The 23,854-nt window shown below is 43.0% G+C and overlaps 2 protein-coding genes across 7 annotated transcripts in view; one reads left to right on the forward strand and one right to left on the reverse strand.

The window, feature by feature from the left end:
• Positions 1-23,854, reverse strand: part of ACACA (acetyl-CoA carboxylase alpha) — a 283,911-nt gene that overhangs the window by 244,128 nt on the left and 15,929 nt on the right. The gene's annotated exons all lie outside the window — the stretch shown is intronic.
• On the forward strand, positions 2,161-21,627 carry CUNH17orf78 (chromosome unknown C17orf78 homolog). Of its 3 annotated transcripts, XM_013053610.2 has the most exons (8): positions 2,161-2,373; positions 4,784-4,980; positions 6,443-6,529; positions 7,235-7,480; positions 16,454-16,606; positions 17,568-17,692; positions 18,311-18,427; positions 21,483-21,627. In XM_013053610.2, exons 2-8 carry the CDS (start codon positions 4,923-4,925, stop codon positions 21,558-21,560), a joined length of 864 nt encoding a protein of 287 aa, XP_012909064.1. In that variant the 5' UTR covers positions 2,161-2,373; positions 4,784-4,922; the 3' UTR covers positions 21,561-21,627. The 3 variants fall into 3 exon arrangements, with proteins under 3 accessions (XP_012909064.1, XP_004747241.1, XP_004747242.1); XM_004747184.3 differs by lacking the exon at positions 21,483-21,627 and having other exon boundaries at positions 18,311-18,737; XM_004747185.3 differs by lacking the exons at positions 2,161-2,373; positions 21,483-21,627 and having other exon boundaries at positions 4,781-4,980; positions 18,311-18,737.

Raw genomic sequence — 23,854 nt, forward strand, 5'->3', positions numbered from 1 at the left:
TTTATATGTGCCCGGGAACATTGTTAATTATGACCCCAAACTGGAAACAACCCCATGTGCCTCAGCAGTAGAACGGGTATATAAATTGTGAGGCATTCATACAATGCACTATTACAAAACAAGTAGAGCGAACAAACTGTTGCTCCATGAAGTATGGATGAATTTTACCAGTACAGTGTTGAGCAAAAAAATCCAGGTAAAAAGTATGTTTCCTGCTATACAGAGTTCAAAAATAGGCAAAACTCGTGTGTGGTCTGGATAACGGTTACTCCTGATAGGAGGTAGTGACTGGGAGAGGTCATGAAGAGAGGTAAAATCCATTTTGTGTTGTACATAATAAACAGTTTACTTTAAAAAAACATAAAAAATGATTACATTTATTTAGGTTCAAGCAGGCAAAAATAAAAAATCTATTGTTCACTATTTTTAAAAAGCTTGGGTAAATAATGATTGGGAGGAGGGAAAAAAGTGTAATCACTTGTATATCACAAGAAGATAAACAGCTTGGGGCACCTGGGTGGCTCAGTGGGTTAAAGCCTCTGCCTTCAGCTCAGGTCATGATCCCAGGGTCCTGGCTCTCTGCTCAGTGGGGAGCCTGCTTCCCTTCCTCTCTCTCTGCCTGCCTCTCTGCCTATTTGTGATCTCTGTCTGTCAAATAAATAAATAAAAATCTTAAAAAAAAAAAAAGAAGATGAAGAAGAAGATAAACAGCTTATAGGACAGTGACAATGTTCAATTTCTACATTAGGGTAATGTTCAATTTCTACATTAGGGTAATGGCTGAATAGTGTTCCCATTATTATTACTGTTATTATTAAAAATATATTTATGTTATATGTACTCTTCTATATGTGTGATGCATTCCACAATAAAAGAATTTAAAGGAAACTAAACCAACCAACCCCAAAGCACACATTTTTTAAAAGATAATAATTTTCGAGCTTAGGAGGCCTTCAATTCAACTTGTCTAACCATTTCAAGAAACTGAAATAGAGGCCAGAGAAGTTAAGTGACTTACCCAAAGGGATTCAGTCAATTACCGAGCATAATCTAGAACCTAGGTAAACCTCCTGGCTTGTTAAGTGCTCCTCCCACAGACCCACCCTGATTAATCCATCCAGTCCTAGTTTCTTTTTTATTTTATTTTATTTTATTTTATTTTATTTTATTTATTTGACAGAGACACAGCAAGAAAGGGAACACAAGCAGAGGGAGTGGGAGAGGGAGAAGCAGGCTCCCCACTGAGCAGGGAGCCCAATGTGAGGCTCAACCCCAGGACCCTGGGACCATGACCGGAGCCGAAGGCAGACGCCTAACGACAGAGCCACCCAGGCGCCACAGTCCTAGTTTCTAATTATCTTCAAGTCACATCTCTTATCTGCACAATTAGAAAACTCACCTATGTTATAGCCTTTCTTTTTTTCCTTCCTAAATTAGAAACCTTTGCTGTGGGGAAAGGAGATCAGGGGAGATAATCCTCTCCCCTACAAATACTCTAAACACTTCGAAAACCAGTCAAAATATCTAGTAGTACAGAAAGAGACACAGATATTTTGCCTTGTTAATGCAGCTCTCTTGCTTTTCTGTATCCCACAGTATAGCCACACCAACACACAGGCTGATTTTTAGGCTTTTGAGACACAAAGGAAAAGGGAAGTGTCTGAAAATTGATAAAAGAAAACTCTTCCTCTTTTTCTTTGTCCAAGCACAAGGTTTCCTTTGGGAAGAGTGAATTTTTCTGCCACCTTGTGACACAGAATGACAATAGTGAACCCTAGATCCGTTTTGATCCCTGCTCCAAAGGGGCAGCAACGTAACGTGGCATTTGGAAGGAAAGAATCTACAGAATATTTCAAATAAGCAGAAGGGGGGTACTGTCTGATATCATAAGGGAGCAGAGAGTCATGTAATCATGTTAAGGAAATTGTAAGGAAAAATCATGAAAGGCAATGAAGCCCTTTATTCTTTCCCCTAACAACCTGCCCTGCTAAGAGAATCAGGCAGTTGTAGGAGGGAATAAAGGAATAAGAGAGGGTTGCCCTGGGCCAATAGAGATCTGAGGCATTTAGCCTCCCTCCACTCAGTGGCCTTGCTCCTCTGTTCCTTTCCGCCGCAAAACACCTTGAAAAAGTTATGTACACTACTTCAGCTTCAATTCCCTCTCAGCCCTCTCAGGCTTCCGCCACTCCGCTGGAACTGCTGTCACAAGCCTGTCAGACCCACTGGTACTGTCTTTATTCTACATAACCTCTCTGCACTTGACCACCTAATTCCTTCCCAGGAAGACTCTTCTTTATTGGCTTCTAAGCCATCCACTCTCCTGGTTTCCTTAGCTCAGATGTCACCTCCTCGGAGAAGTCTGTCCTGACCACTGTAAGTGTAACCTCTGCCGGATGTCCTTCACCTCACCACCTGTTTGCTGCTCCACCACAACTACCATAACCTTTAAATTATCTTGTATTTGCATTTGTGTTTTATCATTAGCCCTCTGCACTATTTTCTTTCCAGTTATATTTATTGTCTGCTTCCCATCACTTCATGTGAACATAGGCTTGGTCTGGCTCACTGCTAGAACAGCGGCTGGCCCACAGTAGGCCCACAATACTTTTGAGCAAAAGGGTGAAAGGCACTGTGACTGAATGCTCAGCCCTTCCACATTTTGGGCAACATGCTGTCCTCTGGCGACATCTCTTTCCATTCTGTTTCCCCATCAAGATTTCCCCTGAATTCAATTTAGCCAGATTTCAACCTGAATTAAAATGCCAAGAAACAAGGTAATATTTAAAAATATAATTTGGGGGCGCCTGGGTGGCTCAGTGGGTTAAAGCCTCTGTCTTCAGCTCAGGTCATGATCCCAGGGTCCTGGGATCAAGCCCCGCATTGGGCTCTCTGCTCAGCGGGAAGCCTGCTTGCTCCTCTCTCTCTGCCTGCCTCTCTGCCTACTTGTGCTCTCTGTCAAATAAATAAATAAAAATCTTTTTAAAAAATTTCTAAAAATAAATTATAATTTGACTCAGATCTCATGAACTCCCTCATGAAAAATCCCTTGAGTCAAGCTCCCTTCACATCATTATCAGAGTGTCAGGCTCCAAGACCTTCTTATGCATAGCCAGACCTATGTTGGCTCCAATGAAGAAAATTTAGAGTGAGTAGAAAGACTGCAGAGGTTCGTGACTTCAGCAGCAGATCTGCGTAGATCTTCATTTCTGGGGGCACCTGGGTAACTCAGTCATTTAGGCGTCTTCCTTCAACTCGGGTCATGCTCCCAAGGTCCTAGCATCAAGCCCCATGTCAGGCTCCCTGATCTCCCTCTCCTACTCCCCCTGCTGGTGTTCCCTCGCTGTCTCTCTCTGTCAAATGGATAAAGAAAATATTTTTTTTAAAAAGATATTCATTTCTGCTGTATGATCTGTCTAGTTATGCAATCACAAAGTCTACAGAGTGTTACACTAGATGTAAACTCTCTGGTAAAAGTTAGAAAACTCTTCAACAATGGTTATCTGTCTAGGAAAACCTTCCCAAATCACAGACAGTATCACTTACCTAGTGCAATAGCCATGGCAATGTGGTCTACTCGTGGGTGTGAAAATTTGCAAAACTAGGTAGATACATCTAAGCTAAAGTTTATATGTACAGCTGTGAATAAATTCTAGAGATTATGATCAGAATTCTCCAGTTAGAGAGGAGAAAACAGAGATTCAGAGATGTCAAGGAATTTTCTCGAGGTGATATTAATAACAGGGCTTATGCTGGAACTCAAGTCTATCAGTTCCTAGTCCTGTACTCTCTCCAGTGTAGTCCACTAACTCATTCGGTCCTAGTTTCCTGCTCCATTCTTTTTTTTTTTTTTTTTTAAGTTTTGTTCCCTCTCTGTTTCTGTCAAGTAAATAAATAAAAAAATTAAAAATAAATTTTAGGGACGCCTGGGTGGCTCAGTTGGTTAAGCGGCTGCCTTCGGCTCAGGTCATGATCCCAGCGTCCTGGGATCGAGTCCCCCATCGGGCTCCTTGTTCGGCAGGGAGCCTGCTTCTCCCTCTGCCTCTAGCCTGCCACTCTGTCTGCCTGTGCTTGTGCTCTGTCTCTCTCTCTCTAACAAAATTTAAAAAAATAATAAATAAATAAATAAATTTTAAAAATAAAGATTTTATTTATTTATTTGTCAGAGAGAGAGCACAACTAGGGGGAGTGACAGGCAGAGGAGGAAGCACGCTCGTGGAGCAAGGAGCCCAATGCAAGACTCAATCCCAGGACCCTAGGATCATAAGCTAAAGGCAGATGCTTAATAAGCTGAGCCACCCAAGCGCGCTCTATTCTTGAGTCACTTCCCTTAATAGAAATCTCTACATCTCTTTTTTTTTTTTAAGATTTTATTTATTTATTTGACAGAGGGAAATCACAAGTAGACGGAGAGGCAGGCAGAGAGAGAGAGGGAAGCAGGTTCCCTGCTGAGCAGAGAGCCCAATGCTCAAGACTCAATCCCAGGACCCTGAAATCATGACCTGAGCCAAAGGCAGCGGCTTAACCCACTGAGCCACCCAGGCGCCCCAATCTCTACATCTCTTTATGTCAGTGAATAAATCTATGTGCTCGTGTCAGCAAGCATGCATGTGAATGTCTACGTGTCCATGTACAAGTGTTTGTAAAGCATATCACTGGGTGTTTATGTCCTTCTAGGGAAACCTCTAAGTAATTACAGTTCCTTATGTCGGCACCAGCTATGAAGTCGGAGGAAGACTTTTTGAGTCAATCATTAACAAGCTCATTTGGTCTTCTCCCCAATCAGCTCTATTCCTAGGTCTTCAGGAAATGGGGCAAAAATAATTAGGGTGGAACCAGACTCTCCCAGGGTCAAAATTCGTTCCAGGGCAGTGCAAGCCCCTAGCAAGAAGACGAAGGGGCTGTGAGCATGTGCTCCAGCTAAGATGGATACCATCTTGGTCTTCAGCCTAATCATTACGTCCTATGATGTCAGCAAGAAAGGTAAGTACTTCAATAGTCTAGTATCTTAGAAATCCAAAGAAAGACCTAGGATATGGGGGACTATTCTACCAGATTGAGATACAGCCAATACTCAGCAGGTGATGATTTAAAGAAGTCATCCCATGAATTTTCTTGCTTCTAGGTAGGATTATAACTTATTTCAACTCAGAGATAGCTGTTCCGTGATGAGAATTCTACCCCCCTTCCACACTTTTTTTTTTTTTTTTTTTTTTTTTTTTACGATTTATTTGAGAGAGTGAGAAAGAGCATGAGCCGGGGGAGGAGCAGAGGGAGAGGGAGAAGCAGACTCCCCTGGAAGTGGGGCTCTGTCCCAGTATGCTGGGATCATGACCTGAGCGTAACAGACTGGCCTCCCAAGTGCACCCCATGGTGAGAGTCTACAGAAAATGTGACGCATTCTTCTGTCTTATTCATGTAAGGAACATTGAAAGTGCTCTCACTGTTAGATGGCTTTCTTTACCAGAGGGTGCTGTCACAGTTTCAGTATTATCAACACCTACGACTCCCAAATTCATAACCCTCATAAGACGCTGTCTTCCTTTTTTAAGGTAGCACATCCAAACAGATGGGGTTGCTCTTGGGTAAGGAGGGGTAAGGGGGGCGGGTAGGCTGGAATGGCACCATTTGCTGCTCTCTGATAACTGTTTATTTAAAACATGCTTTTTCAAGGCGTCCGAACAGTTCATCTCTAAAATTAGCTAATCAGAGTTATGGCCAAACAGCTCAAGGGGCAGCAATAACAAATTTAATGGATGAAGAAGACTCACAACATCCTGTGAGTTATGTGCCAAAAAGCATAAATAATCTAAGTCCTTGGTTCCATGGAAACCTGAAGAGACCTTGTTAAGAGTTACACTGAACAAATTTTCAAAAGTTCTAATATAAGAAGGCAGATAGAACAAGAAGGAAAAGAGATAACAAGCAGCGTTTGAAGGATTGGGTTGATTAGTCTTTTTATTAACTTATAATTCTGTTTAACTCGCATTCACCTTTTTCCCCCCTAAGTGTAATGGATTGGTACTCAGTTTTCCTTGTACAAGGTTAACTCCTACTTGTATATATATATATATATATTTTTTAAGATTTTATTTATTAATTTGACAGAGAGAAATCACAAGTAGTCGGAGAGGCAGGCAGAGAGAGAGAGAGGGAAGCAGGCTTCCCGCTGAGCAGAGAGCCCGATGCGGGACTCGATCCCAGGACCCCGAGATCATGACCTGAGCTGAAGGCAGCGGCTTAACCCACTGAGCCACCCAGGCACCCCCCTACTTGTATATATTTAAAAAAAAAATTTTTTTTTTTAAATAGTGTTTGAGCTGCCCCATTGCCAGCTTGATGAGAAAAGACTGCATTCTTCTGCACCCCCCTTCTCCAGTACCTGGAATTCTAAACGTACCCAATAAATTGTAAGTCCTGACCTTTTTCCTCTTTTTGTTTCCAGGGCTCAGAGATAGCAGCTGCCATGTGGAACAGCTGCCTGGGTTCTTCCCAAAGGATGCGAGAAGAACCGGGGATGTGCTCACGCAAGGTAGGGAATGGGCCCTGCCTGAAAAATCACCTTGCCATTCTAGAAAATCTTTACACCTAAAAGAGGACTGTCTTCCCCAGTTCCTATCCCAGATCTCGAATATCCGATTTTAAAGATATGTATCCCCTCCAGAGGGTTTCTGGAAACCAATTTTTAAATTAATACTTATTAACTAAGACATGGCTGTACCAATCAAACAGCTGAGGGCAAAGAAAGAGAAGGAGGCAGCGTGTAACCCTCTCTGCATTGGAGAAGACAACCTCGAAGCTTTTCCCTGGGCTGAATTTACTGCAGACACCTATCTTCATGAGACCCATGGCAGGAAGGAGGAAAGGCAGGGCTTCTACACTTAGGACCAAAACCAAATGTTGAGGAAGAAGTGAACTAAAGAGAAGCAAGTACAGCAGTGGAGTTTGTTTTTTAAGATTTTATTTATCTATTTGACAGAGACCACAAGTAGGCAGAGAGGCAGGCAGAGAGAGAAGAGGGGGAAGCAGGCTCCCTGCTGGGCAGAGAGCCCAATTCGGGGCTTGATACCAGATCCTGAGATTATGACCTGAGCCAAAGGCAGAGGCTCAACCCACTGAATCACCCAGGCACCCAGCAGTGGAGTTTTAACAGGGGTCACGAATGGAAGATATTCAGCTGGGTACCATTCAGATTAACAACCAGCTTCATTTTTCTATCTGGCTTTTCTCCTTCCAGAGGCTCAGGCACAAGCCAAAATGTCTACCTTCATTCAAAATCAGACTGTGGCTACGCTGCAGTGCTTTGGGTCTGGGAGCAAAGTCAAAGTCAACCTTGTGTATTCAGAGAAAGGGTCAAAGGTCAAGCAGACTCTGAAGAACCTGAGAGTCATCGCTGTTCCCCGCAGATACAGCACTGCCTCCCCAAAGTGTCACTTAACCTCCACAACCAAGTTTCAGACTGGATCCCTTCTCACAGGCCAAGGTGAGACTGGAAAATGAGATGGAGATAGGCACTGACTTTTAGTTGACATCCTTGAAGCAGGGTGGGGCTTAGTAGTAGCTACGGACTCAAGGATATGGATTATCCTCTCCTTGAGCAAACCTGGGTCTTCTCTGAAAGTCAGTTTTGTTTTGTTTTGTTTTAAGATTTTGTTTATTTATTTGATAGACAGAGATCACAAGGAGGCAGAGAGGCAGGCAGAGAGACAGAGGAGGAAGCAGGCTCCCTGCTAAGCAGAGAGCCCAATGCAGGTTTCGATCCCAGGACCCTGGGATCATGACCTCAGCCGAAGGCAGAGGCTTTAACCCACTGAGGCACCAGGCACCCTGAAAGTCAGTTTTTAATCTCTATGGGCCCTCTAACCCTGACAATGCTGGGATTTTCATGTGATTTCCATTTCTGATGGGTCTTCTTTTGATAATGGTTATTTGAATTAATTTTGAATGCAGACAGTAAAATATTTAAACAGCACAGATTTATAGTGAAAAGTCGGTCTCCCTCCTACTCCAGTCTCTCAATCTTCTAGTTTTCTATGGAACGCTATTACCAACTTGCTGAATTTCCTTCCTACTCTGAGCACATATGAATATACATATCTAAAAACCTAGATGGTATCATACCATACACCCCATTCTATACCTTTTTTCCATTTAACAATGTATTGTACAGGTTGTTGCATATCAGTATGTATAACTTTGTCTTATTCAAAAATTGTACAGTACTCCTTTTATATGCCTGTACTATATTTTTTTATTTCCTTAAGGAATCTCTAAGCCCAACATGGGGTTCAACCTCATGACCCCAAGAACAAGAGTCCCATGCTACCACCTGAGCCAGCCAGGTGCCCCTGTACTATAATTTATTCCACAAGTTCCATATCGATGGATATTTTGGTTTCAAACTGTGTTTTTTTTTTTTTTTAAAGATTTTATTTATTTATTTGACAGAGAGAGATCACAAGTAGGCAGAGAGATAGAGAGAGGAGGAAGCAGGCTCCCCGCTGAGCAGAGAGCCCGATACGGGACTCGATCCCAGGACCCTGAGATCATGACCTGAGCCGAAGGCAGCGGCTTAACCCACTGAGCCACCCAGGCGCCCCGGTTTCAAATCATCTATAAACACAAACAATATTGCAAGCAATGACCTTATCCATTCTTCTCTGTGTACCTGCAAGTTATCAACCTGATGAAATTCCAAGAAGTAGAACTTCTGCATCAAAGGTTTGCCAGCTACTGCTATATTACCCTCCATCCCAGTGATTCCATTTTGCCCTTCCACCCAGGGAAGGAATGCCTGTTCCCCCTAAGCGGCTGGGCAATGGTCTTTTTTTTTTTTTTTAAGATTTTATTTACTTATTTGACAGAGAGAGAGATCACAAGTAGGCAGAGAGGCAGGCAGAGAGAGGGGAGGACACAGTCTCCCTGTTGAGCAGAGAACCCGATGTGGGGCCTGATCTCAGGACCCTCAGATCCTGACCTGAGCCGAAGGCAGAGGCCTAACCCACTGAGCCACCCAGGCGCCCCAGGGCAATGGTTCTTGACATCAGGTGAATTTCTCTGTTCTACCCTCCTTTCCTCCCCCTACCCATTCTTTCTGTCAAGCAGATTTTGGCAGTTTCCCTTTATATACAGGCAATCCCCTAGATGCTATTGCTACACTGCTGGAAAAATAAAATAAAACTTGACACTTTTAGAGAAACTGGGGAGTTCCCAGGCAGAATAATGGGGGGAAAAAAACTTTAAAAACTACAGTATGTTTAGAGATTGGGAAATAAGTGGATAGATTCTTGGGATGTGTGGTATAGGAAATTATATATCCTCGCATGGTATGAATGTTTTTGTTCCCTTTATTGTACTTTCTAAAGTTCATATGGTAACAATTTGTGTGGGGAAGAAAAACAAACTCTTATTAAAAACTGAAAAAATTCTGACAGCATGTGGGGGTTTTGGTTACCCAATATTAATATAAAGAAATTCAACCAGATTATTTACCTAACACATGACACACACACCCCCGGAGTCACCCCCTTTGAAGCACCAATGGCAGGTGTCAATATTAGTGAATTTAAGTCACTCTGGAGTCTAGAGCACTCTGTGCAGGATGGATTTTTCTTGGATATAGTGCTATGCATTGTAGGAGTCCAGACAATTAAGGACACTAGTTCTTAGAAATTTGGGACAAGGGAAACTGGGTGATTAAAGAGGTGAAGGGATGCCAGAGATCAACCTGACCTAATTCAAAAATTTGCTATGGGCACGTTTCTTCCTCCTTCCTTCATGGCATGGTGGTTGGTTCCTGAATGCAGAATGTAAGCTAATACCCAGTACTACTTGAGCTGTGCAAAGAGATTAAATGGATGTTTGTTGGCTAGTTTGTGGACCTAATCAACATTCATGACACATTTCTATGGAATAATGATGAATTCCAAACAACCAACTTATGAATGGACTTTTGAAATATCATTCCATTTATAAGTTTGAAACTTCCCATTCTGAATTTAAATTTACACTGAATACCAGGATGTGAGAGATACCAAGTAGCGTAGAAATACAAATTAAATAAATTGTCAAATACACAAGGTCATAAATGAGATGCCCTCTGAAAATACCACACTCTCAGTCTGCACAAGAGGATGTCCCAGAAGCAATCAGAAGACAATTTATGAAAATGTTCCCAGAGCAAAGTAGGAATTTGAAACTGGAAGGATGATAATGTACTACAACAGTCATCAGAAGATGTGGGTCAAAGGGCACCTGGGTGGCTCAGAGGGCTAAAGCCTCTCTCTGCCTTTGGCTCAGGTCATGATCCCAAGGTCCTGGGATCAAGCCCCGCATTGGGCTCTCTGTTTAGCGAGGAGCCTGCTTCCTCCTCTCTCTCTCTCTCTGCCTGCCTCTCTGCCAACTTGTGATCTCTGTCTCTCATTTAAATAAATAAAATCTTAAAAAAAAAATAAAGAAGATGTGGTTCAACATGGAATGTAGAAAAATGTCAGATGGAGACTATTTGTTACTGTTTATGGAATTAGGTCAATGAAAAGATCTTCTATTATAAATATCCCCAAATTTCTTTCTGGTGGACAGAGATGATTCATTGGGTCTTTTTCACTTATGGTATAGTTTATACCATCTAGTTCCTATTGCTCAGATTCTATGTAAATCTAGAATTTCTTTTTTTTAAAGATTTTATTTATTTGACACAGAGAGAGAGAACATAAACAGAGGTAGTGGGAGAGAGAGAAGCGAGCTTCTTGCTGAGCAGGAATCCCAACTCCGGGCTTGATTCCAGGACCCTGGGATCATGACCTGGGCTGAAGGCAGACAGCTAAAAACTAAGCCACCCAGGTTCCCCTAAATCTAGAATTTCTAATTAGATTTCAAAAGAATGCATATGTTTAGAACAGGGTACCTAGAAGAAAAAAAAATCCTACCTGATCTGTTTGATGGATACATTCTCCTATGTAAGTTTTTTTAAAGATTTTATTTATTTATTTGACAGACAGAGATCTCAAATAGGTGGAGAAGCAGGCGGGGGGAGGGGAGCAGGCTCCCCCGCCGAGCAGAGAGCCTGATATGGGGCTTAATCCCAAGACCCTGGGATCATGACCAGAGCCAAAGGCAGAGGCCCCAACCCACTGACCCACCCAGGTGCCCCTATGTAAGTTTTTTTAAATGTCATTTTAGTATATAGATTAGGCTCCTTGGAATTTGATTAGTGCAAACTGATTTTTTTTAAAGATTTTATTTATTTATTTGACAGGCAGACAGATCACAAGTAGGTAGAGAGGCAGGCAGAGAGAGAGGAGGAAGCAGGCTCCCCGATGAGCAGAGAGCCCAATGCGGGGCTGGATCCCAGGACCTGAGATCATGACCTGAGCTGAAGGCAGAGGCTTTAACCCACTGAGCCACCCAGATGCCCCATGATGAGTGCGAACTGATTTCCCCATATGAAACTAGGGTGTAGGAGGAGTAACATCAAATGAGTGTTTATTCTGATATTAGTTATCATCTCTGACAAGTTACTTAATTTCTCCAGTGCTCAGTTTCTACAGCTACAAACCAGAGATTTGACTAGATGACATTATTTCTACATATATAAAGGGAGGTTTAGATCGGAAGCACAAACTCAACAGCAATATGTAAGGCGACTCAAATAAGAGCTTTCAACCTGCTGGTATTAGTACAGAATAATCTCCAAGGGAGATTTCCACTCAAATATACTGTACCTAATGTTCCCTATTTAAAATACATTATTTTGTAATAAAGCAAAGCATCATCTGCTAAGTTATTCATTTCATAGATTTGGAGTTTGTACATCCCCTGAAAGGGGGGCATTCTTGCTCAAATATCCTTAGCCAACAAAAAACTAATATTGTAATTCCATTGTCACTGGGAATGCAGTGGTTCTATTACAGATGTGCTCCACCTTAATGCTCAGTTACCTAGCAGATGAGACCTAAAACACCTGCCAACATAGATGGACATTAATTTCAAAGTTTAGGCAGAACTGAAAATACACTGACAGAGGAAGCCTATTAAGGAGATTTTGAAACAGTGGCTCCCAGGAGGTGGGAAGACATGCCACATTGAAATACCATTATCCCTGTGGCTCGAGGGCACAGTTCTACTAGAGGATCACTAGGTTTTTTCCTTTTCTTTCAATCATAATATCATTCAGTGTGCAAAGTGTTTTCACACCTGCTTCCTCATTTTTATTTGTTTCTGATCTTCTTTTTACCCCCTGTGAAATACGTAGGCCAAGAATTACTTCATTATAACATCTTAGAAATAAGGAAGCCAAAATACAGAGAACTTCTATGACTTGTCCAAAATGGGATTTATCTTCCATCTCATCTGTCTCAGAAACACGTATGTTTTTACTTCAGAGAACTGACTGGCACCATACTGGAAATTACTTCATATAATTTCCTTGTTTTTCCTTTTCAACCTGTTGGCTCTCTATCTCTGCCTATCTTTGCCAACACTGTCTTCCTGATTAAACTAAAGGCAGGAACTATTTCTTCCTCTGTAATTTCACTTTCAGTGCCTGGTACTGTGGCCGTTGGCCTCTGAAGTCAAGAAGTACCATTTCACATGGACTTAAGACTTGGGAAAGTAATTTAGACAAGTCAAGTAGGACTTACAGACCTTGATTTAATAAGCAATGATTAAGAGATCATTAGCAACAAAATACGAATCAGTGTCTGAATTGGATTAGGTCAAGTCTCAAGCTAAGTGAAGTTAGTTAGTTAGACTATGGCCAGAATCCAACTGTGTCTCAACACTTCCACAGCTGGTTTGAGCCGTGAGCATCTTTCATTTGGATTTCTGCAATAGCCTCCTAACAGGTTTCTCTGCTTTGACCCTTGCCTTGCTACAGTCTGTTTCTAACACAGCAGTTCAGTGATCTTTTTTTTTCTTTTAAGATTTTATTTATTTATTTGACAAAGAGAGAGAGAGGGAACACAAGCAGGGGGAATGTGAGAGGGAGAAGCAGGCTTCCTGCTGAGCAGCAAGCCCGATGTGGGGCTCAATCCCAGGACCCTGAGATCATGACCTGAGCTGAAGGCAGATGCTCAACAACTGAGCCATCCAGGTGCCCTGGTCCTTTCAAAACAAAGCCATCCATCACTCTTTCTGCTCAAAACCTTGCAATGTATCCCCGTTTTTGTTTTTCTTTTAAGATTTTATTTATTTATTTGACAGAGAGAGACATAACGAGAGAGAGAGAGAGAGTGAGCGCACACAGGCAGGTAGAATGGGAGAAGGAGAAGCAGGCTCCCCATTGAGCAAGGAGCCCAATGTGGCACTTGATCCCAGGACTCTGGGATCATGACCTGAGCTGAAGGCAGACGCTTAACTGACTGAGCCACCCAGGCATCCCTGGATCCCCATTTTAATCAGAACAAAAACCAAAGTCCTTAAACTAGCCTATGAGGCTCCTGATACAGGTCTGTTTCCTTTAGAACTTTCCTCATCTCCAACTACCTTGTGTTCACTCCATTCCAGTCTCATTGCCCTCCTGGCTTCTCCCCTAAAACCGTAACATGTCAGACAGACTCACTCTGCCTCAGGGCCTTTACCAGAGCTGCCCCTTCTGCCTACATCACTGCTTTCTCAGGCCTGTGCTTAGCTAATCCCCTATCTTCTTCAAGCCTTGCCTCACTTCTCATTTTCTCAAGGAGACCAGCTTGCATTGCTGGTTGCCCAGCCACCGCCCACCTACACCCCCAGACTGCTCCCTAACCTTGCTCTGGTTTTAGTTTGTTTTTGTTTTTGTTTTCAGTAGCACTTGCCCCCTTCTTTTTTTTTTTTTTTTAAAGACTTTATTTATTTATTTGACAGAGAGAAATCACAAGTAGGTAGAGAGGCAGAGGCAGGCAGAGAGAGAGAGAGGAGGAAGCAGGCTCCCTGCTGAGCAGAGAGCCCGATGCGGGACTCGATCCCAGGACCCTGAGATCATGACCTGAGCAGAAGGCAGCGGCTTAACCACTGAGCCACCCAGGCGCCCACACTTGCCCCCTTCTAAAGTAAAATAAAGTTGGGGCGCATGGGTGACTCAGTTGGTTAAGCGTCTGCCTTCAGCTCAGGTCACGATCCCTGGGTCCTGGGATCAAGCCCTGTGTCAGGCTATCCCTGCTCAGCAGCAAGTCTGCTTCTCCCCCTCCCCTGGCACTCCCCCTACTTGTTCTCTCTGTCTCTCAAATAAACAAATAAAATATTAAAAAGAAAAAAACAAAGTTTACTGTATTTACAGTTGTCTGCTTCTCCTTGTCCCTGCTCAACCCTGCTTCCGCCTTCCTTGTCCCCTTGCTAGAATGTATCAAACAGATATATCCAAAGTACTGAAGCAGTCCCTGGTACTGAATGGATATTCATTTACAAATATTTACTTTCTTGGGACACCTGGGTGGCTCAGTCAGTTAAGTGTCTGCCTCCGGCTCAGGTCATGATCCTGCAGTCCTGGGATCAAGTCCCATATCTGGCTCCTTGGTCAGCAGGGAGCCTGGGTCTCCCTCTTCTTACCACTCCCCTTACTTGTGTGTGCGTGCGCACACACTCTCTCTCTCTCTCTGACAAATAAATAAATAAAATATTTAAAAATATATATATTTACTTTCTTAAATAAAATATTCAAAGGGGGTCGCCTGGGTGGCTCAGCATGTTAGGTGTCTGCCTTTGGCTCGAGTCATGATCCCAGCATCCTGGGATGGAGTCCTACATCAGGTTCCCTGCTGAGCATCTCCCTGCCCTGCCTTTGTGCCTCCCCCTGCTTATGCTCACTCGCTCTCTCAAATAAGTGAATAAACAAAATCTTTTTAAAAAATTTACTTTCTGGGGCGCCTGGGTGGCTCAGTGGGTTAAAGCCTCTGCCTTCGGCTCAGGCCATGATCCCAGGGTCCTGGGATCGAGCCCCGCATCGGGCTCTCTGCTCCACAGAGAGCCTGCTTCCTCCCCTCTCTCTCTGCCTGCCTCTCTGCCTGCTTGTGATCTCTGTCTGTCAAATAAATAAATAAAATCTTTAAAAAAAAAAATTTACTTTCTGGGTTGCCTGGATGGCTGAGTCAGTTAAGCATCTGACTCTTGATCTCAGCTCAAGTCTTGATCTCAGGGTCATGAGTTGAAGCCCCATGTTGGGGACCATGCTGGGCAGAGCCTACTTAAAAATTTACTTTCTGGGGCGCCTGGGTGGCTCAGTGGGTTAAAGCCTCTGCCTTCGGCTCAGGCCATGATCCCAGGGTCCTGGGATCGAGCCCCGCATCGGGCTCTCTGCTCCGCAGAGAGCCTGCTTCCTCCCCTCTCTCTCTGCCTGCCTCTCTGCCTGCTTGTGATCTCTGTCTGTCAAATAAATAAATAAAATCTTTAAAAAAAAAAAAATTTACTTTCTGGGTTGCCTGGATGGCTGAGTCAGTTAAGCATCTGACTCTTGATCTCAGCTCAAGTCTTGATCTCAGGGTCATGAGTTGAAGCCCCATGTTGGGGACCATGCTGGGCAGAGCCTACTTAAAAATTTGCTTTCTGGGGCGCCTGGGTGGCTCAGTGGTTTGGGCTGCTGCCTTCGGCTTGGGTCATGATCTCAGGGTACTGGGATCGAGCCCCGCATCGGGCTCCCTGCTCCGCAGGAAGCCTGCTTCCCTCTCTCTCTCTCTCTGCCTGCCTCTCTGCCTACTTGTGATCTCTGTCTGTCAAATAAATAAATAAAATCTTTAAAAAAAAAATTTGCTTTCTGAAAGAATGAAATTGACAAGGCGCCTGGGTGGCTCAATTCTTCAGTGTCTGCCTTAGGCTCAGGCCAGTCCTGGGATTGAGCACCACATTGGGCTCCCTGTTCAGTGGGAAGCCTGCTTCCCCCTCCCCCACTATCCCTGCTTGTGTTCTCTCTCTATCAATCTCTACCACTGTCTCTTTCTCTGTCAAATACATAAATACAATCTCTAAAAAAAAAAAAGAATGAAATTGAGGAGCGCATGAAGCTGGGTGGTCTCTCCTTCCTCCACCTCTCTTGCTTTCCCCAAACATCTCTCAAAGAAGTTGACTTAAGACTTCAGTTAGATAGACCTGCAGCAAGCATTAAGGCAAATTATGGTATTTCACATTATTCCTTGGACTTTGGAGCCAAGTTTTTTAAAGAAGGAAACTTTCAACAGTGTTACAACCTCCGTCATTATTATTACGGTCTTAAAAATGATAAACAAACACGATATGGTCTACTCCTTCACTTTGAACCTACATTAGTCAAGGCCTCCTTGGGGATTTAATCCATATCTCTTATTATTATCTCTATCCTCATTTACTTTTGGCATATTTTGTGCCTACTCCCTAAACCTATGGACAGATCAATGGGGCCACATTAGAAGTTTAATATCAGCTCGGTAGAAATAGGGTTTCTTCAGGTAAAACAAAGGCAGGATGACATTTTCTCAGTTGTTTTTTTCATTGTTTCTTTCTTGTTTTATAGCTTTTTTACCAGGGATCTCCCGATGTAAGGTCTATGTGGTGATGAGGGCTGCACTGGAGACTTTTTCTACCACCGTCCCCTCCATATCTCCTGGGAATACAGAAGGAGAGAAAACTACAAGTACTGATGATTTTTCTAGCCCTTTGAAAGAAGGTACAGAATAAACAGGGGTGAGACAAGAATAGAAAGGAAAAGAAACACTTTTAGCCTCAACATGAGTTTGGGTTTTCTAGGATTTTCTGGGAGGCTGAGAAATTACATGGATTTTACATCAGAAAATCATTCCATTTCTTCTCTAAACAAGGTCTCAGCAGTGTATGTAGTTTGCACTATTAATAATCTTTTACCTCCTTTACACAAATGAGCTTGTGGCCACTTTTGGGGACAGAATGAATCATATTTGTGTGGCGGGGATTCTAGCCATTGTGTGTATAGACGGACAACATTTAAACACTAAGTATCATCACAATGAGGACAATAACCAAGTACATGCTTTCATCTGCACTGTTTTTAGGAAATGGCTCTCCCTAAATTGGTCAGGACTCGAATTCTGTTTAGCTTACATCCCAGTTCTCATGGGAGAGATGTAAATATAAGATTACTAATAACAAGATGCATGTAAGGCATTTATCCCTAAGTTTGCCTTTTGACCCAAAAGAAATGCCAAATCACCTTTGTTCCTCCTACTCCACACTACAGTCAAGCGAAGCACAGGAAAGGTGGTTTTCTGATCCCACAGAGTATGTCTGTCTGAGCACAAGGGGAGAGACCGAGAGGGTGCTGCTGGTGAAAGACAAGTTCAGAACTTCTTGCGTACCCATCCCCCTCCTCCCCTGAAAGCAATGCAAGAGTCACTCCTCCTTGATCATGGCCAATCCCAAATCCCAGGGAGGGTGACTCATTGGGAAGAGGCTGAAAGGAGGTTAGAGCAGAGCCCATGAGGCCCACCCCACCCCTGACTCTGAGTCTGAATTGAAAATTCAGCCTATTGTCTCTGCCTCAGGCTGGACCCCTGTTAGTCTGGGGATCTAGAGGAACTTCAAGTCAGAGTATCAATCTCTTCCCTCTCTCAGGTTCTCTCTTCTCCTTCTTCTCCTCCTCTCTCTCCTTTTAGACACAGATGAGAACCTAAAGAAGAGGCAGAAATGGAGCATTGTGGCCAAATTTCTGATTGCTATCACCCTGTTGTTGAGTGGAGTTGCCATTATAGTGTTTGTCATTTTTGAAGTCCCGTGCCCTGTAAGTCTGTGGATGTATTGGGTCCCTGGATTTGATCTATAAAGACTTTCTTCTGGGGCTGCCTGGGTGGCTCAGGTGGTTAAGCACCTAACTCTTGATCGCAGCTCAGGTCTTGATCTCAGGGTCGAGAGTTCATGTCCTGCATTGGGCTCCATGCTGGGTATGGAGCTTAGTTTAAAAAAAAAAAAATGTTTATAAAAACTTTCTTCTTCTGTTCCAGAGGCAGGTTCACATAATGAAAAAAGCACAGACTTTGGGGTTTGGATAGAACTACCACTCACATTCACTAGCTGAGTGGCTTTGAGAAAGTTGCTTGACTTTTCCAATAAGATTTGGCTCATCTGTTAAATGGGACTAATGATATTTTCCTCTTATGGTGCTTTTGAAGGTTAATTAAGATCCTGAGTGAAAGGCACCTGGCACATTGGTGTAGCTTGCTGAATGTGAGTTCCTGACCCCTGCTGTACTTGGACATTCTCTACAGAGGATGGATCCAATGAGACAGAGTGTTTTCTTTAGAAATGACACTTTTCTTTAAATGATCTGACAGGAGGTTTGGAAGGTAACCAAATGCATACCAGCTACCTAAAATTAACACCAGTCACTTTTTTCCTTCAGAGTCAATGCCGGGGAACCAGAAAACTATGCCAAGGCCAGCGGTTATGGAGAAGGCAAAGGAAGGCAGGCCAGCAACCTGGGGCAGCTGAATCCCAGCTTGAGTCTCAGCCCAAGAAGGAAAGTGGTCTCTGTATGGTTTATGTCATTTGCTTGGAGAAAATGAGGTTCATATATAAGTGCTCTTTCAATTATGAAGTTTCTTTATCAGTGTTTCTTTTATGTGTCAGGAAATAGTCAGGTATTTGTATTACTGTTTTATTTTCCTCACATCAGCCCAGCCTTAACATAATAGAGTATTTATTGAAAATATATTATTTCTGAGACCCAGCTATAATCATTCAAAATGTCTAGAGTGGGACCAGGAAACTTATTTTTTAAGATTTTTTAAATAACCCTAAGTAGAGGTGGATTTACTGTGAAATTAATGATGTTTAGGGCGCCTGGGTGGCTCAGTGGGTTAAGCCACTGCCTTCAGCTCAGGTCATGATCTCAGGGTCCTGGGATCGAGTTCCGCATCGGGCTCTCTGCTCAGCGGGGAGCCTGCTTCCTCCTCCCCCCTCTCTCTCTGCCTGCCTCTATGCCTACTTGTGATCTCTCTCTGTCAAATAAATAAATAAAATCTTTAAAAAAAAAAAAAAAGAAATTAATGACGTTTAAACTTCAGGACCCACGGGACTTGTATGAAGCTTGTATTAAATTTTGTATTCTTCAAATTCATATTCTTTTTCTTAAAATTGTCTTTTTCTTAAAATTGTCAAAATGTCAGAGTTCAGAGCCCACAGAATATGTACCCATCCTTGCCCCTGGCTAACTCTTACAATGCCCTGCAAAGTTTGAATAGTTAGCCAACTAGCTTCTTTCCTTCTGGCCCTTGGTTTCCCCAAGCGTCCTAAGCTCATGTTGCCCTTTGGTGTTTAAAACAGACACAACACCACTGTTACAGCGCAGATCCCTTAAATCCAGTCTCCCTGTCAGAAGTGTGCCTTCTCTACAACATCCGCAACACTCACTAAGATGAGGCCTCCAATACTTTCAAAATTAAAGGCAGCGAGGGGGGCACCTCAGTGGCACTACTGGTTAAGTGACCAACTCCTGGTTTTGACTCAGGTCATGATCTCAGGGTTGTAAGATTGAGCCCCGCGCTGGGCTCCTCACTCAGCCGAGTCAGCCCGAGATTCTTTCTCTTTCTCTCTCTCCCTCCATCTCTGCTCCTCCTCCCTGCAGCTGCACTCTTTCTCTAAAATAAATGGACAAATAAATAAAATATTTTTAAAAAATAAAATTAGGGGCGCCTGGGTGGCTCAGTGGGCTAAAGCCTCTGCCTTTGGCTCAGGTAATGGTCTCAGGGTCCTAGGATCGAGCCCCGCATTGGACTTTCTGCTCAGCGGGGAGCCTGCTTCTCCCTCTCTCTGCTTGCCTCTCTGCCTACTTGTGATCTCTCTTTCTCTCTCTGTCAAATAAATAAATAAAATCTTAGAAAAAATAAAATTAAATTAAAGAAGGAATCCACTTTTGCAGCATTAGAGCACTGAGAATGGGTCTCAAATGAGACCCATGAGAATGGATCATCAAAGATGATCCAGTCCAGGATGGTATATGCGCCTACTCTTTAATTCTGTGTCGGTTGCACATATCAATGCACAGTACACGGGAAGCTGAGTTCTGGAGATCCAACACACAGAATAGTGGTTATGGTCAACAAGACTGTATTACAGACCTCAAAACTGCTAAGAGACTAAATCCTAAATGTCCTTACCACCAAAAGAACTGGTAATTATTATGACATGATACAGGTGTTAGGATAATAACTATATTGCAATATATAAATGAATGCAGTTGGGCACCTGGGTGGCTCAGTTGGTTAAGTGTCTGCTCAGGTCCTGATCTCGGGGATCCAGTCCCATGTCAGTCTCCCTGCTCAGTGGGGAATCTGCTTTTCCCTCTGCCTCCCCCCATCCTTGTTCATGCTCGCTCACTCTCTCTCTCTCTCAAATAAATAAAATCTTTTTTAAAAAAAATGTATGGAGTCAACATGCTATACACAAACTTACACAATGTTATATGTGAATTATATCTCAGTTTTTGAAACCGAAGCATAGCACTCTTTCTATCTAGACACAGCATCAGAATATTTCTTATCACACTGTTCCAGGTATCCAATGCCAATTTATTTGTCATCTCTGGTCTAGGTTACTATTTTCTATAATCTGGTTTCTGCTAATATTGGATAATGAGCTCATGTAAATTGGTATGATTTAATCACAGGACGTATGTTTAGTTCTTTACTCCACTCTGCCTTATCATTTCTACTGAACACTGGAAGAAATAGGCCTGAAGGGGAATAAAAAACCAGAATTAGAGATAACGATGTAGTAGCAACACTGATTGAATTCCTCCTACCAACAAAAGAAACTACCAAATCATAAAAGAATTGATAAAAAGAATAATGAGCAACTTTATAGACATTACCTCGTTTGAGCCCACAAAAACTGTGGGAGGTAGCTACAGCAGGTATCCACATTTTATTGATACTTAAACTGAGGCTCAGAGAGGTTGTGTAACAACAGCTGGTAGAAACAGAAATGAAACCCAGATCTTTCATTCCTTACTAAAATTTTACTGAAAGCCTTCTATACATCCAGTTCCTTACCTTTAAGAGGTAAAGGACATTCTATGAACATTATGAACATTCTATGTTCATAATTTAAGCCTTTAGAAAGAACACAGAAAATCAGATGGGACGTGGAATTAGATACACAAAGAGTAGAACAGGATTAGTAAAAAAACATTTGGTCCACAGAGACTCAGATCTCCATCTCTTTTCAAACATAGTGAGACTGTGTGGGTCGGATTCAAGAAATGAAACAGAATCCCTGTACTAAGGGGATCCACAGTACCTGCATACCCAGCGCCTTTTCCATTCAAGGCAAACGGGTCAATCAAGGGGTGGATGGGCTCTTTGCTACTGGGTTATAGGGTCCAACCAATTGTAGGTTCTCATGCATAAATAAGTGTACCTTGCTGATACTTTCTGTGTAAATACAATAACTTTTCCTAGAATTTCTGGATAACAAAGAGGCAAAATGATATGTACTTGGAATTAAATGGGGTTGGTACATGAAGGAATACCCATGTGCATCCTCTTTATCACTCATTTCCTTTCAATCTCTAGGTTGGACAAGACGCTCCCAACTCCTCAAGTCCAAGGAAAGCTGCAAGGATCACTATCATCCACGAGACATACTTCTGAAAAGCTCTTCTCTGCTTCACACATTGAATAAAGGATACCGCACTGTCTTTTCCCTGTTATTAACCAATATTGGCAGGTTCTTGTGAATTCACTCATTATTTTCAGCAGGGACATTACAATCAAACACTATGCCAGGCCAATTTAGGAAGAGCCTGGGCTTAGCAGTCAGGCTTACTACTACTGTCTTAGCCACATGCCTCTGAGATTCACTTCACCCATCACGGAAAACGGGAATCTTTGCATCCCATCTAATGAGAACAAAAAGTCTTCCCTCTGAGCACTATGAATGGACCTATTGCTCTCTTTGACAAACGGTTCACACACAGCCTCCAAGGAGCAAAGCAGCCACTGGTGTGGCACCGTTTACGAGCTCCTCTGTCTCCTCACAGCTGAATTCACTCCCACTGGCTCTCGGCAGGCTGAGGGTAGGGGTTCCTGTTTCCCAGGCTGATGTTCTAGCACTTTATGATTTAGCCTCTGCCCTACATGGAGCTATCCACACACTGGTGAGGGAAACATGACGCTAAGCATTCCAGAAGTCCAGACTTCTGGACTTTTATGCAGTCCAGAAGGGACTGCATAGAATATGAGGTTTCCTATAACTCACAACTCTTCAAGTGGGCCTGACATTACACCCTAAACCACAATATGTAGCTGCATACATTTTGAACAAGGATTCCACACAAAATGATGATGGATGATTTTTCTTACAGAGGCACACTCTGAGTCAAGTCTGACCTGCTCAGGTGAGAGTTTGGCGAAGAAGCAGAAACAGCGGTTGTTGAAGGAAACAGGTTAGGAAAAGGGATTGGCAGGTGGGATAAGACTCGTCCTGCTCGTAGTATTAGAGTCTTGAAACCATTCCATTTCATTTTGGCAAGATGTAACTGTCACTGATTCTGTTTTCTTAGTTCTCTGTAAAAACCACATATGGGGGGCGCCTGGGTGGCTCAGTGGGTTAAGCCTCTGCCTTCGGCTCAGGTCATGATCCTGGGGTCCTGGGATCGAGCCCCACATCGGGCTCTCTGCTCAGCAGGGAGCCTGCTTCCTCCTCTCTCTCTGCCTGCCTCTCTGTCTACTTGCGATCTCTGGCTGTCAAATAAATAAATAAAATCTTAAAAAAAAAAGTGTTTAAAAAACCAAATGCGGGTTGTACCCTTCTTCCTTTCCCATCAGGTACTGTCCCCAAAAAGTGGTTCTAAAAACTATACCAACAGGGGAAAATATCTTGCTCCAAGACCCAATTTATTATCAAGCTAAGCCTGTAAGAGATGAAATAGATACAAAGCATAGAAGATGATAGTTTTGAAATACAGGAGGTGGGAAGGACAGAGCACTGGGGGTGCCATTTGGATAAATAAGTATATTATTTCACCTCACACGGATTCACAACATTGCCTCCAGTTTATCCTGCCATCTGTGGTTGGGTCTAACCATGATATGGGGGGGGGGGGAGCTTGCTCCTTCCCAAGACCACTAAGGAGGATGATTACAAACATTCTATACTTAGAAGCTCTTGGTCTAGGACTGATGCCTACATTCATCTCCACCCTTCCCAGCTTCAACCGCCACAGAATGTCCTTTAATCCAGAAACATGAGGTTCCCCAGGAGATGAAAACTGTGGCAAAGTTTACATTTCTTAAATCTTCTGCAAGACTGTAATTTGGGTAACATTTGTACTGATTTTACAGAAATTCACTGAAGGAATCAAAAGTGTGTATTTTAGGGGCACCTGGGTGGCTCAGTGGGTTAAAGCCTCTCCCTTCAGCTTGGGTCATGATCCCAAGGTCCTGGGATCGAGCCTTACATCAGGCTCTCTGCTTAGCAGGGAGCCTGCTTCCCCCTCTCTCTCTGCCTGCCTCTTGCCTACTTGTGATCTCTCTCTCTCTGTGTCAAATAAATAAATAAAATCTTTAAAAATTTTTTTAAAAAGTGAGTATTTTGCTTTGTGGACAACTTGTTTCCTCTGATGGAGCATTTTCTGACTCCCTAATTAGTTAACAGTTTTGAATCCCACATTCACTTACTGGTAGGGGATTTTCGAAAACTGGGAGACTGGAGAGACAGCAGAAGGGAAGGGAGAACTCTTACATGGAGTTTGGGATGTGAACTTTTAGCCTGCAGATCCCTTTACAGCAAGACACAGTTCTCCCTGTCACCACCATAGACTCAGCCACAGATTCAACTTGATAAAACAATTTCTAAGGAGTGCCAATTAGTCCTCTGGGAAGTGACAAGCCAGCAAGATTTTTATTGCAAATTTATTCTCATTAAGTTACCACACTTTGTTTTT

This window comes from Mustela putorius, unplaced genomic scaffold (genome assembly GCF_011764305.1).
Source record: "Mustela putorius furo isolate JIRA1106 unplaced genomic scaffold, ASM1176430v1.1 tig00003962_pilon_pilon_pilon, whole genome shotgun sequence".
Taxonomy (NCBI): domain Eukaryota; kingdom Metazoa; phylum Chordata; class Mammalia; order Carnivora; family Mustelidae; genus Mustela; species Mustela putorius.